Source organism: Rousettus aegyptiacus, unplaced genomic scaffold (assembly GCF_014176215.1).
Source record: "Rousettus aegyptiacus isolate mRouAeg1 unplaced genomic scaffold, mRouAeg1.p scaffold_m13_p_2, whole genome shotgun sequence".
In the NCBI taxonomy this organism is placed as follows: domain Eukaryota; kingdom Metazoa; phylum Chordata; class Mammalia; order Chiroptera; family Pteropodidae; genus Rousettus; species Rousettus aegyptiacus.
Window position 1 is genome coordinate 135419972 of NW_023416295.1, and position 14270 is coordinate 135434241.

Consider the following 14270-nt stretch of genomic DNA (forward strand, 5'->3'; position numbering starts at 1 on the left):
TGTAGATTTTTCTTCTCTCAACTCTTCATCTCCCACTAGGTTTCTTGACTTCCAAACTTCTTTTATCCAAATAGTGTTTTTATCCTAGTTACTGAAAGCTGTCCAAAAGTCAAGGCCAAACTATTTCCAGATCATCTTTTTGTGTGTGTGTGTGTAAACACAAGACTTTCATTTTGTCTACATATTCTAATCACCCACTTCTGTAGTTTCTAGTTATCTCTCTTTATGAGACTGTGGGAATAAAAGAAACCATGCTTTGGGATATATATTCCATAATTAAAATCAGTAGTGATCATTTATTCTTGTATGAGAGCTTGATTTCATAGCACAACACACAGTTGCTGATTTATACATGATCTCACGTAGCTTTGTTCAATGGCTGAGGGATTGGTTAATAATATCAGTGTGTGTGTGCTTTCTTCTTTTTGGAAGGGGGGTAGTAGTGTGATTCTCTCCAGTGGGAATTTTAAAAGTTCACTTGTTAATTTTTTTTTTTTTTTTTTTTTTTTTACAATTTGATGTGTTCTTGTAGCCACTAATTTTCCCAAAAGTATTTCTTTTAATCATTGTAATGGAACAAATTGTTGCTTTTAACCCAGTTGGAATGGTTGAACATTTTCACAAAGTTTTCTGTAGATGAGATATTGTATGACAAACTATGAGTAACAAATACACATTTCCTCTGCTATTTACCACTTTTCTAAGTCCTTTAAGTATGTTATATACTCTAATAGCAACTTGCAAGGTAGATATTACCACTCAATTTACAGAGGAGGGGATTTAGTCTCAGGGAAGTTGAATAACTTGTCCATAGCTGTGCATCCTGGGAAGCAGCGGAACCAAAATGCAAACTCCCAAAGCTGGCATTTTCGACTGTGTGTACTCCGTTTTTAGAAAAACTCTTTGAAGTGGAGATAGCGTAGTACCTTTTGAAGTTCCTTTGTTTTGTTGTTGTTTAGAACTATAAATGTACTTTCTCAACTGATTTGAAAACTAATTTTTTTTTTTACATTTTGATTATTTGGCCATAAAATATAAGGCATTATTTATAGCAAAGTAGACCAAAAGTGTAGTGTGATCAACATATAAATGTATGCTTCATAAATTATATCCCGATGGATTTATTTGTCATTCTTTTTTTATTAATTAACTTTTTATTTTGGTGATATTGGTTAATGAAATCCAGTAATCATTGTTCTTTTTTGAAATTGTACTTTCAAGGCAGTTGTGGGGCTCAAATGAGAACACACACAAAAAGTTATTTTTAAACTGTGAGGTTTTCTTAACTTTGATTTGAGCTGGGTTTTAAATTATGAAAAAAATACTGAATTCTCTTTGAAAGTACAGAACTACAGAAAATGTGATAAAGAATCTTATACTGAAATGCATCTATATGCATTTACAATACTTTATTTTCTATCATCGATATAGTACTGGTCATGGGGAATGCCTCCTTGACAAACCAAATGGAAGAATATATGATCTGTCTTCACAACTTCCTGGATTAACGTATGATGTAAACAAGCAGTGTGAGCTTATGTTTGGTCCTGGATCACAAGTGTGTCCCTATTTGGTAAGAAAAATTTTCTTTTTTGTTTGAAAGCTACCATAAAGTTTTAGATAGACTCTATTTCAAAATGCATTCATTCTCTTGAACAGGTGAACTAAATGTATCTTAAAGTTTTAAGTCATAGAAAAATTTGGTGTTTTCCAAAAAGAAGTTAAAAAAGGGAAACTAAAATTTATTGAGTACTTAATATATGCCAAATACTGCATTAGGCATTTAAAATCATCTTCTTTAACTCTCACAAAATCCTATGAAGTATTACCATTTAGAAAACAGATTTTCGAAAATTAAAAGCATTTAAATATTTATTTTCAAATGATATTATTTGGAGGATGGGGAGAAAATTCTGAGACCATTTTGTATTTTGATAATAAGTTATCAATTTATTGGTAACTTATAATATAATTTACCAATAAAGGACTAGGAATATAATAGATTATATTTTAATTTATGTAGATTTGAATCCAAAGGAATGAGATTTGAGGCCTCTTGTTTAGTTCTAATTAAGCTATTTTAGATTGTTTCAAGGATTTTTCATAGGTCAGGAATAGTACTAGATTGTGAGGATAATCAGATCAGAAAGGCAACATTATTTATTTCTTTAAATGAGGATAAGTCCCCAGTGTTCAGTTAAGGATCTGACACATAATAGGTGTGATATAGTAAATGCCGTTGAACGAAGGAATGAAAGTTACTTAATAGTGAGTGCAGGGACATATAAGGAGTACTCCAAATAGCGAATATTGTTCCTAAAATCCCAAATTTATAATCACAAATTTTAGTAAGCCTATAAACATCCCATATGGAAAGGGAAGTTTACCTTAACTTTTTGTTATAATACATTTCTGTCCTACCCAATTTAGACAAGGAGTGACCTTTAAATTCAGAATAAGAAGTATCTTGGGTATAGCTTCTGTGTGCCTCCACAGATTTTTGTTTCTTGTGAAAATTTCAGAATCCTTTGTTAAAAAGTTGAAAGTCTGCATTTTATTCACAAAGTAGAAAACCAGTATATATTATACAGTATTTCTATGCACATTATTCATACATTCCACCATTGGATCAAAAGGGGCTTTTGGAAACTCCCTGTGAATAACTCATAACAACAAAATGTCCTTTCGGAAAATGTCTTGCAAAGACGGAAAAAATGTCTCACTTCATTTTGAATATTTCCACTCTAATTTATCTCTTCCATTGTTCAATGTTTGATGAAAATCTAAAAGTTTTTAGAAATTAAATGTTGCCATTTTATGTGTTCAGGGGAAAATCAATGACTAGGACTTAATAAAAATTGTTTGTTGACTATTTCTAGCTCTGACCGTGAAACTAGGGACTGTATAAGTTCAACTTATGAACTCGTGCATTATACTGAATCAATCTGGTGGTTGAGACATTATTTTTACACTTGCTTGCCTGCCTTTTGTTCCTCTGCAGAAACAATGCAGGCGCCTCTGGTGCACGAGTGCAGAAGGAGTTCATAAGGGCTGTCGCACCCAACACATGCCGCTCGCAGACGGAACGAACTGTGGTCCTGGGATGGTAGGTTTTCTCGAAGGGTGAGTCTTGTATCAAGAGATTATCCAAAGATGTGACTACCAATGGGTAGTGACAGAATAGTCATGGAGATATAAGTACCGCATAAGGAATATAGCAAATAATATTGGAATAACTATGGTGTCAGAGGGGCACTGGATTTATTGGGGTGATCACTTTGTGAGCTATATAGATATCTAATCACTGTGTTGTACACCTGGAACTAACATAATATTGTATGCCAACTATAACTGAAAAATAAAATATTATTAAATATATATAAAAAGATTATCCAAAGATGTGATTAATCTGCATTTCAGCACTCATCATTATTCACAGTCAACCTTTGTTCTGCTAGTTCTAGTAATATTGTTGCTGTATTTGTTCATTGTACTATGTTGTCAAGTAAATTTTAATTTTGCTCTGTTCTCAAGATCTAGCAGATGAATATTAACATTGCATATAGTTATATAAATAATTATGCAGTTATATAGTTATCTAAGTATATTATAGCCTTGTTATTAAAAATGAGTAAAGATATAAAGGTCTTATTATTTCAGAAAATCCCCAAGTTCAAAGATGTTACTGTTGGATACATTTTCTCCCATAAAATTCAATTAAGTATAACTGAAAGTTTAAAGTGGCTTCTTTAGGTCTCTATTGGTTCTAAACTATTAAACTACATTATACTCCTAAAATAAACTGTCTACAATACTACTTCTTGCCATTTTAACATCAGTCATGAACTTAGGCAAATTCGCCAGCATGATGAGTGATGGAGCTCACTGTGATAATGAAACATGTATGTTTGGGTGAACTCAGATTGTACTTGGGGCTCCAGCATGAAGTCAAGCTATCTGGGCCTTGGTGGTCAGTGTTGTCTGCACTGAATAAGTTTTAGGCTCCTAGGTTCCTCTGAGCTACCACAGGGCAAAAGGAACACTTGGTTGGCAATGGGTTGTCTAGTGCTGCGTGAGTTCACATTAGGCAAAAGTAAAAATTTCTTAAAATTAAGTTCAGTGCACTAGCTGAACTTGTGCCTTTACCACCTGTTGGCTTCATTGAAATGTTTGGACCAGCTACTGCCCTTCGCTTTTTCATCAAAAGCCATGTGTTTTCCATGAATATCACTCACATCACAAATGTATTAATAAAGATTAGAACTCTAGCAGTTTTTTGCAGTATCTAAAGTACTCATTGAAATGGTTTAGCACTCAAATTATTTTAGGATCAAAATGCTACTAGATTTCTTTAAGCCATATATTTAAGCTAGAACTGAATTTTCAAATTCGATTTTTAACATTTCTATTTCGAAGATAAGAATTATTAAAATATTTTTCTCACTTCTTGTGACCCATACTGGTAATTGAGTTTGTGTGAGGGGACAGAGAGAAGGGAGAGTGGGAAGGAGTGGCATTTGTGAGACTTACTGGTTGTTTGAGGGTGAACAGAGAAAAAACTTCTTTGAAATTTGAATGTTACTGTGCGGCTGATATTAGAAGACTGGCTCCAAAATGCTTATCTGATTCAAATCTAGGAGTGTCCCTTAGTGCCTTAGCAAATTTTAAAATTATTATATGCCGTGGACCTTCAGATTCGATTGCATGTGGCTGAACTAGTGACTGCTACATTTATAAATATCAAGAGATACACTATTTATAACCAATTCACAGAGCATTCCAAATCCAGTTTGAGTGTAAACATAATTTTTAAAAATTGAGATATATGACTAAAATGCACAGATCTTAAGTATATGGTTTGTCAGGTCTTAAAAATTGTGAATGTAGTTATATCCAACATCCCAATCAAATCAGAACATTTCCATCACTCTAAAAAGTTTTGCCTTTTTGTAGATATTTTTCCTCCTCTCCAGAGACAACTCTTGTTACTGTTTCTACCTCCATCGATTAGTGTGTTCTTGATTTAATGCAAATGGAACTATATAGTTTACCTTTTTGGGGGTGACGGGGAGTGTGTCAAGGTTCTTTTGTTCATAATGATTTTGAGTTTCATCCATATCGTGTGCATCAATACTTCATTCCTTTATGTTTCAGTATAATTTAACTATAAATATAATTATCCATTCTCCTGTTGATAGACATTCAGATCATTTCTCATTTTTGGCTCTTATGAATAAAGCTACTATGAGCATCCTTGTACAGGTCTTCTTGTGTGTACATGTTTGCATTTCTCTTGGGTAAATACCTAGAAAAGAATTAGTGGGTCATAGAGTAGGTGTATATTTAATGTCATAAGAGAATGCCAAACAATTTTCCAAAATACATGTACCATTTTATGCTCCCTCAAGCGATGGATGAAAGTTGCAGTTGCCCTGCATTCTCTGCCAGTTTTTAATATTGCCAGTATTTTAACAAAACTTTAACCATTCTAGTAGGTGTAAATTGGAATCTAATTGTGGTTTTAATTTAAATTTCCCTGCTTATTATCAGTCTTGAGCATCTTTTCATGTGCTTATTAGCCATTTGAACATTTCTCCAATGACATGAGGAAATGGTAGGCATAGATTTATTGGAATTAGGTAAATGTGAAGAGACACAGACCTATTTTAAAACCCATGTAGGTAAAACCAGAGTTGTTTGGGGTAACAACGTGTGGATCATAATAGATGTGTTTCCTTTTTAAAATTAATTGAAGATAGTGAGCAGCTATACATTAGCAATATCCAGTATTAAATGGACTTTTTATTCAAGGGAAATTTTAACCAAGTGTCCTGTAATTTTGCTTTAAATGGACTCTTCTTTAGTCCATTTATCTAGTGACTATCTTACATGTGAGACTATCTGTTAAATACTTTTTCTAATAAATCCATTTGTATGAAGACATGATGAACTCAGCTGACATGAGTTAATTTTACTACATGATGAATAGTATAACATTCTTTTTTATGCCATAATCTCTTAGACACACATAAACATACCCACATATAGGTAGAGGAAGAGAGGAAACACAGGAGTGCATGCAGGGATTATTGCAATGTGTCTGGAAGATGTTCACAAAATTCACGTGCACATAGTACATTGTATTCTGAGATGATTTTATTCACCGTTGTATTGAATCATTTGTTCTAATGGAGGGCACAAAGTGTTATTCTTTTTAATAACCTTATAGGATTCATTCTTTCAACAAAGATTTATTAAAGGCCTGCTATATGATCAACTTAGATCAAGTCAACAGATTTTGAGGGGGCAGGGCAGGAGTTCAATTTGGGGTTGCTAGTTTGAAATGTTTATTATACATTCAAGTGAAGATGAGGAAGCAGCTGTATATACAGTCTGGAGTTCAGGAGAGATCTGAACTGGAAGTGATTGTTAATAGAGAAGAATAAGGGGCCCAGATCTCAGCCTGTCGACATTCTAATAAGGCAGAAAGATGAAGAAACAGCAAAAGAATCTGTAAAAAAACTAATCATTAAAGAAGGTAGACCAAGAGTGTGCAGAGCCCTGAAAACTAAAAGAAAAATAATATAACAAGAATAATAATTAGCTATGTCACACACTGCTAGGTCAAGGAAGATAGACTGAGAACTGGCCATTGGATATGGCACTGTGTAGAGCCACTGGAGATCTACACATGAGCAGATTCATGGAGGTATAAAAGGTTATCTGGGTAAGTTATGAATTAGAGAATAGGCAGAGAGTGAGACAATGAGCATAGACAACCTTTTCAAGGAGAAACAGGAGAGTAGCTCATGAAGACAGTTTTAAGAATTTTTTTTTTTTTATTTTTAAAGTGGAAGAAACAAGAGCATTTGTATGTTAGAATATTTTAGTGGAGTACTTTTCAAATTGTCTCCAGTAAAGAACCAGCCTTTTAAAAATATTTCTGGTTTTTTTTTTGTACAAAATGATAGAAATGATTCGCTAGGAAAATGAAATAAAAGAAGACATTTAAAATGTAAGCCAGATTTTTGTATGGAAAACAAGATGGCAATTCCTCAAAAAATTAAAAATAGAATTATCATATGACCCAACAATACCACTTCTGGGTGTATATCCAAAAGAATTAATACCACAATCTTGAAGAGATATTTGCATGCTCATGCTCCTAACAGCATTATTTATAGTAGCCAAGAAGTGAAGCCACCCAACTGTCCATCAACAGACGAATAAATAAAATGTGGTATATATGGACAATGAAATATGGTTCAGCCTTCTTTAAAGGAAGAAAATTGTGACATGCTACAACATATATAAACCTTGAGGACATTATGCTAAATGAAATAAGCCAGTTAAAACGACAAAAACTATGATTTCAATTATATGAGATACCTAGGGTAATTACATTTTAAGAAACAAAATAGAATAATGGTTGCCAGGAGGAGGAGAGAATGATGAGTTGTTTTTATTTTGAGAAGACGAAATGCTGTGGATGGACGGTGGTGAGGTCATGATGTGAATGTACTTAATGCCCTTGAACTTGTACACTTAAAAATAGTTAAGATCGTGAACTTTATAAATAAGTAATTAAAATTAAAAAAACATAAGCTAATTTTTAAATTAATTTTAATAAACATAGAAGTACTCTGTCAAAATCTTATAAAAGTTTCTAAATGCTTACTCTGAATTCCCATACTCATCTCCCCACAGACTGACAGCAACTAGTCTAGTTCATAGATGGGCATCAGTGCATGGACCACATTAGCTTTTGTAGTGGGGGCTGGAACAAAGACAATGTAGGAGAGGAAAGAGAACTGCTGGATTGATGTTTTGGATGTTGAGAAGGGAAGGGATGAGATTAAATGCATAGGTGGAAGGATTGACTTTGGCTAGGATCATGGATTTTTCATGTAAACAAATAGGAGGGGTAGAAGAGGTAGTGGAAGATTGTGGCAGATTCTTCTGTAAGTTTATATTTTCTTGATGAAAGTAAACCGATTATTGAGACTTTGGATAAGATGGAATAGAAATTTAGCTAAAAGAGTGAGAGCGATAACTTTGCATAAAAGAACAAAAGCATGAATATATATTGTATTCTAATATTTGCTTTTTAAAAATATTTATTTTACTAAGTTTTTTCCATATTTATGTCTTCTCTCCCATAGAAAAACTCTAAATCTTAAAAGCAAGGGGAAAAATTTATTCTTTTTTCATTCCAAAATCATCTTATAGTTACTTGGTAGATGCTCAGTAAATATTCATAACATGGTGTTATATGTAATCACATATCTGAATTAACATTTCGCTTTAAATTGTACATACCTTTGGTTCATCCATTGATCTTCATGCTGTTATCATAATTACTGTGATGTTCTAATTAGATATACATGAATCATTTCTTTTTGTGTTATTTTTATAGCATTGCCACCATGGGCTCTGTGTAAACAAAGAAATGGAAACACGTCCTGTAGATGGTGAATGGGGACCATGGGGACCTTACAGTTCTTGTTCAAGAACATGTGGAGGTGGAATCAAAAGCACAACCAGGCTCTGTAATCGTCCCGAGTATGTCTTTTTTATGTCACTGTAAATTAAGATTTTCTCAAGGCACCAGAAAATAAACATCAGTTTCATTCACTTCTAAACTGGAGGTCAGTCTGTAAGTTTCCAAGATTCGGAAAACTTCCGGAATACTTTAAGCCATGTTGCTTCATACATTGTTCAATTCAGACCTTAAAAAAAAAAAAAAAAAAAAAAAAACTAAATAGATAAAAATAATTTTCAGAATCCAAGTTGAGACAGAGCCATATTTTTTTTTCTAATTAAGTGTAAATTTGAGAAACAGTTATAATAGTAATATAATGACATTTTTGAAAATTAAATGTTTCTATTGAAAGCTCTTTTTCCCTACAGCTATGTTTTGGCTCTCCTGGACAAAATATGTAGTTTCATCACTACTTGTAATTTGACATGTCAGATTTTCTTTCTCTGCTTCTTATGATATAGATGCATCAGTGTTTTTAGCTGGAATAAATGCTGAAGCATATCGCCCCTCATCGTTATTTAAAAGAACTTAGAGATTCCATAAAGATTTTAAAATAATGTTTATGCCGTTATATATAAGTTGGTAAGCAATACGACACTTTTCACTTAGTCTGTTAACAAGATTTTTTAATGTAGAAATGGGATATACTATTAATAAAATCTGAGTTTATTTAAATTTTCAAATAAATTATGCTAGAAGTCTTTATATTAAAAAATGCTGAGAATAGTTTTTATTTTTCAGCATAAGTGGAAGTAGAGATGGATGGCTATAGATTGATACCATGAAGCTCTTTGAACTGAGTGATAAGTAGAATATACTTATCACGTATATTTCTTTTTTATTTAACATGATATTCACTTTCTTATCTTCGACTCATTTTCTATTCCTCCCAACCCCAGAAAATGAACAGACCCTATTTTGAAGTTTTGAAACAAATTCTCATCATGAGTTAATTCCTTGTTAGATGACCAAGTCACGAATAAGATATCATTTCCACCCTTCAGGCCACAGTGTCCACTACGATGGCTATTTTTAGTTTATTAACCATAGAATTACTTAAAGACCATGTTATATACAAAGTGTGAGAGGGACATCATTGGTTTTCCAGAACCTGGAAAAGAATGGAACAGATTTAGAAACAAATGGCAGATATAATATTGTACTGATGTGCTTTAAAATGTAATGAATTTGACTAGGCCAAGAAACGGAGGAAAGTACTGTGTGGGCCGCAGGATGAAATTTCGATCATGTAATACTGATTCATGTCCAAAAGGCAAGCAAGACTTCCGCGAGAAGCAGTGCTCTGATTTCGATGGTAAACATTTCAACATCAATGGTCTTTCTCCTAACGTTAGATGGCTTCCAAAGTACAGTGGGAGTAAGTAATTAGAATACTTTTTTTGGAAAACTTTTTTGAGACATAGGAACACTCAGCTGTATTACTGTACATCAAAATTTTGACTTTTTCTTACAGTTGCCATAAAAGATCGCTGTAAACTCTATTGTCGGGTTGCTGGAACCACCAGCTTCTACCAGTTGAAGGACAGGGTTGCCGATGGTACGCCTTGTGGAACCGAAACTAATGACATCTGTGTGCAAGGCCTGTGTCGGGTAAGTAAACTTACTATATTCGAGGTGGCTTTCAGAATACTTTTGCTGCTATTACTTCAGCATACATGCTTGTGAATTCCCATATTGCAACCTTTGGTAACAATCACACTATCTATAGGAGTATTATTCATGAGGAGATTGTCTAGTAGATGATTCGATGCCATCGAGAGTGGCTCATGAAACATTAAAATATGTCTGCTGATTTTGTTTTGCTCGTGGTGCTCAAAATCAAGACATGAGGTTGACTTTCTAAAAAGATAAAAAAATATCAGGACACAAGGGTTCGTAAAGTCCTTTTACTACTTCAGATGTCCCCTTCTGTTGTGACATTTTTTTCCTCTCTCCGAGTTAGCAGAGATATCTTCCCTCTTTCTGTTCCTGTCTCTTACTTCTTGGGTACATGCAACAAACATTTACTGAGTTACCTACTAGATGTCAGATAAAAGAATGGAACAGAGCACTGGCCTCCAAGGTGGTCACAGATTTGTGGGGAGATTGGTGGGTAAACAATTAGAATGCAGTGCTATGGGGTCATCTGCAAGGTGGCACAGGGATGTTGAAGAAAATGTCTTATTTATGGGGAGGTGAGTAAGGATTTGGAGGATGCTTATGGAGGGTGTGAGGCTTGAGCTAATTATTGAGAATGAGTAGGTTTTAGAAAAATGAGGAAGGGACCGTGAACCATGGTTGGAGGTAGGGCGAGCTGATGGTTGTTGTTTATGCACTTTTCAAGTCCTTGGAGATTCCTGGAAGGATTTGGAGTTGAGCAAGAGATACAGTTTGATGTGCATATTAGAATCTTCAGAATGTACTGGATTAGGAGAAGATTGGAGATAGGTGGGCCATTTAGCAGGAATCTAGATGAGAGCAGATATGACCCTGAATTAAAGTGTACACATTGCAGATGGCGATCTTAAAAATATGTGATAAGTTTGAGAACTGGGATTGACTGCTGGCTAAAGAATGCAGGTATCATCTTATGAAGTCTTATATACTGAAAAAATGATGATTATCTTAACATACAGATACATACTATCAGAAAATACCTGGTTGAAAAGATCATTTTGGAAATATTTGCCTTGTGTATAAAAATTCATGGGTTTTATGAAATTTTCTTTTCTGATCACTGTATTTAGGGGAGTAGTCCAAAGAACTAAACGGTATTGAATGTATAGAGGGGGCACCATCTGCACAGAGAGGAGCTGCGCTTGCTCTCTCAAACCTGTGAAACAAACCCTTTACTTTCACCTTTATGTATGTATTCTTTTCAGAAACACTTTATTATGCTGGGTATTAATTTTGGAGAAATAAACCGTTTCTTTCAAATGTACACAGTTTATTCCCAGAGATCTAATGTAATGAGTTTTTTTAAAAAAAAAAATAGATCATGAATGACATCTTTTCGGAATTATTTTAAGGTTGCTTACATAATCATACTTTTTATCCCTTTTAAATTATATTTCTTTAAAGAGTGGCTTTTAAATGTTGAATATAGGAATTATTGTCAGTGTTTGTTATAATGTGAATCTCTAGGCTTTCAAGGATTTTAATTCAGAAAACTTGGGAATCTGCCTTTTTAAATGTCACCCCTTGTGATTTGGATGCAGAGGTATATGGATGACCTTTTGGAAAACACTTTTTTCAACCATGTGAACAGAAGTGTGAAAATATCGATGTACACAAGATCAGTAGATATTAAAAAATCCTGTATTGACTGTTCTATTAACTGAAAGAATATTTGTAAAAAGAACTTTGTGAAGCACCATGTTCATTATTCGTCATTTTTATAATGTTGACCGTTGTATTTTGAAGCAAGCTGGCTGTGATCATGTGTTGAACTCCAAGGCCAGGAGAGACAAATGTGGAGTCTGTGGTGGGGATAACTCCTCGTGCAGAACAATGACAGGGGTCTTCAACAGTGCTCATTATGGTAAGGTCTGCATTTGTTTCTAGTTTTCCCTTTTATTTGATGTAATAATGAGTATATAATGAAGGTAAAATAGTAATGGTATGTTATTGTTTTGTCTGCTTTGTACCCTTAGTTGGAAACGGCTGTTAAAACTTTCCTAAATATAAAAGATTAAATCTTATACCAGATGTATCCTTGAATTAATGAATTTACGTATTCGGGGAAAATCTTATTAAAAAAAATGTATTGGTGCATTTATTAGAACAAATCCACTGCTATTTGACAATGATGTGTGAATAGTCCCTCTGATTAATGATGTATTTCTACTGCTGTTCTTATAATCTCTGATGTATGAATTTATAACTTTTCCAGGAAACTTACTTTTAATTGTCTTTCATCATTCGAACCACATTTTTTTGTATGACCTGGCTTATCTATTGCATTTCTTATTGACGATATATTGAAAATGTTGATTGAAGGTAAAGGTTGAAACCATTAACTTAAATGTGGATTTGGAATTATTATTACATCTGATTTTTCAGGAAGTATCTTGATTACACATGGAATTGGCATTTGGCCATGATTTCATTTTTCTTCAAAATTGTTAGGAGAATATAATATATCAGATATTTTCCATTCTAAAACTTCATAGGAAACATTTTTTTATTTTTATGGTAGTAAAGGCAGCCCTTTAGAACTTTCCTCAAAATATAAAAATGTATTTTTTAGTTTTATTGTTTAGCTCTAAATTATATTCACATGTTTGAACACAGTTTACATTAGTATGAATTGCTTCAATTAAAGCAGTACAATTTAAACAAAATCATTTTTATATATGTTAAAAGTATAGTACATTTCACACTCTGGTGATCCTTACGAATCTGACTTACTAGATGACTTGATATATTTTTCCAGTTTTTATGATTCATTATTTGGTGGGAGTCACATATATTCGACCCCCTTTTATAACCAATGGCACACATTTGTCAAAGACTGGTTCTGTATTCACTGGAAAAATTTTTTCTATGTAAAACCACACGCACCAGATTATCATATATTTAACCTTGCCAAAATTGTACTATGAATTAATCAGTTTGCAAATGGAAAAAGATGTTAAACTCATTTACAGAGTCTGAATAGCATTTGCCACTTTACTGCCCCCTGGTGGTAGCCTTTATCTTGTCACTTCTGCCATGCCTAGGAATTGCTTTCCTGAAAAAATAAAATAGCAAAGACAAATAGTAGAGGTCATAGGAATATTTTATAGTGAAAACGTGAATTAAAATTATTCTCTTAGACTGATAACCTCCCACCATATCCATATAGTGTATACAGAATCAACAGACCATTTATCAACTATATTTAAATTGAAGCCTCAGGAATAAATAAAGCTGCTCTAAAAATATGCAAGGTAATTTCATATTGGGGTTGCAAACTTAAGCTCTTTTAAACTTTGTCTTCTTAAGTTTATTCAATATTTATCACAGTTTTTGTTTGTTTGTTGCTTTCAGCTTTATATCCCACATAAGTGAAAGCGTATAGTTCTCAGCTTTTTCTGACTTATTTCGCTTAGCATAATAACCTCGAGATCCATCCATGTTGTTGCAAATGGCATTATTTCATCTTTTTTTCTTATGGCTGAGTAATATTCCATTGTGTATACGTACCACATCTTATTCATCCAATCATCTATCAATGGACATTTGGGTTCCATGCTTGGCCACCATGAATAATGCTTCAGTGAACATAGGGGTGCAAATATCTTTGCAGATCAATGTTTTCAAATTTGGGGGGTAAATACCCAGAAGAGGTATTGCTGGGTCATACGGTAACTCTAGTCTTATTTTTTTTGAGGAAACTCCATACCGTTTTTCATAGTGGCTGTACCAATTTGCAGCCCCACCAGTGTATGAGGGTTACTTGCCCCACCTCCACAACCTTTCCAACACTTGTTATTTTTGTCTTTTTGACAATAGCCATTCTTACAGGTGTATGGTTTTGATTCACATTTCCCTAATTGAATACTAGCTTCATTTTTAATCTTTATTCAGAATTTTAGAAGTAAGAAAAATTAGAAAATGCACGTTGAGAATCACAAACTATATATATATATATATATATATATATAGACAACAACCACTTTTTGTGAATCCTTAGTAATTGGTGCAGGCATTGATTAAAAAAGAATAAGCACTAGTATTTCTTAAC

General features: G+C 33.4%; 1 protein-coding gene across 3 annotated transcripts in view; it reads left to right on the forward strand.

Moving 5' to 3' along the window:
• Positions 1–14270, forward strand: part of ADAMTS20 (ADAM metallopeptidase with thrombospondin type 1 motif 20) — a 145366-nt gene that overhangs the window by 56476 nt on the left and 74620 nt on the right. For all 3 annotated transcript variants that reach the window (XM_016146470.2, XM_016146471.2, XM_016146472.2), the window contains 6 exons: positions 1432–1573; positions 3002–3106; positions 8417–8562; positions 9739–9920; positions 10017–10153; positions 11966–12083. In XM_016146470.2, the coding sequence (XP_016001956.2) occupies positions 1432–1573; positions 3002–3106; positions 8417–8562; positions 9739–9920; positions 10017–10153; positions 11966–12083 (830 nt within the window). The remainder of the gene's footprint in view (positions 1–1431; positions 1574–3001; positions 3107–8416; positions 8563–9738; positions 9921–10016; positions 10154–11965; positions 12084–14270) is intronic.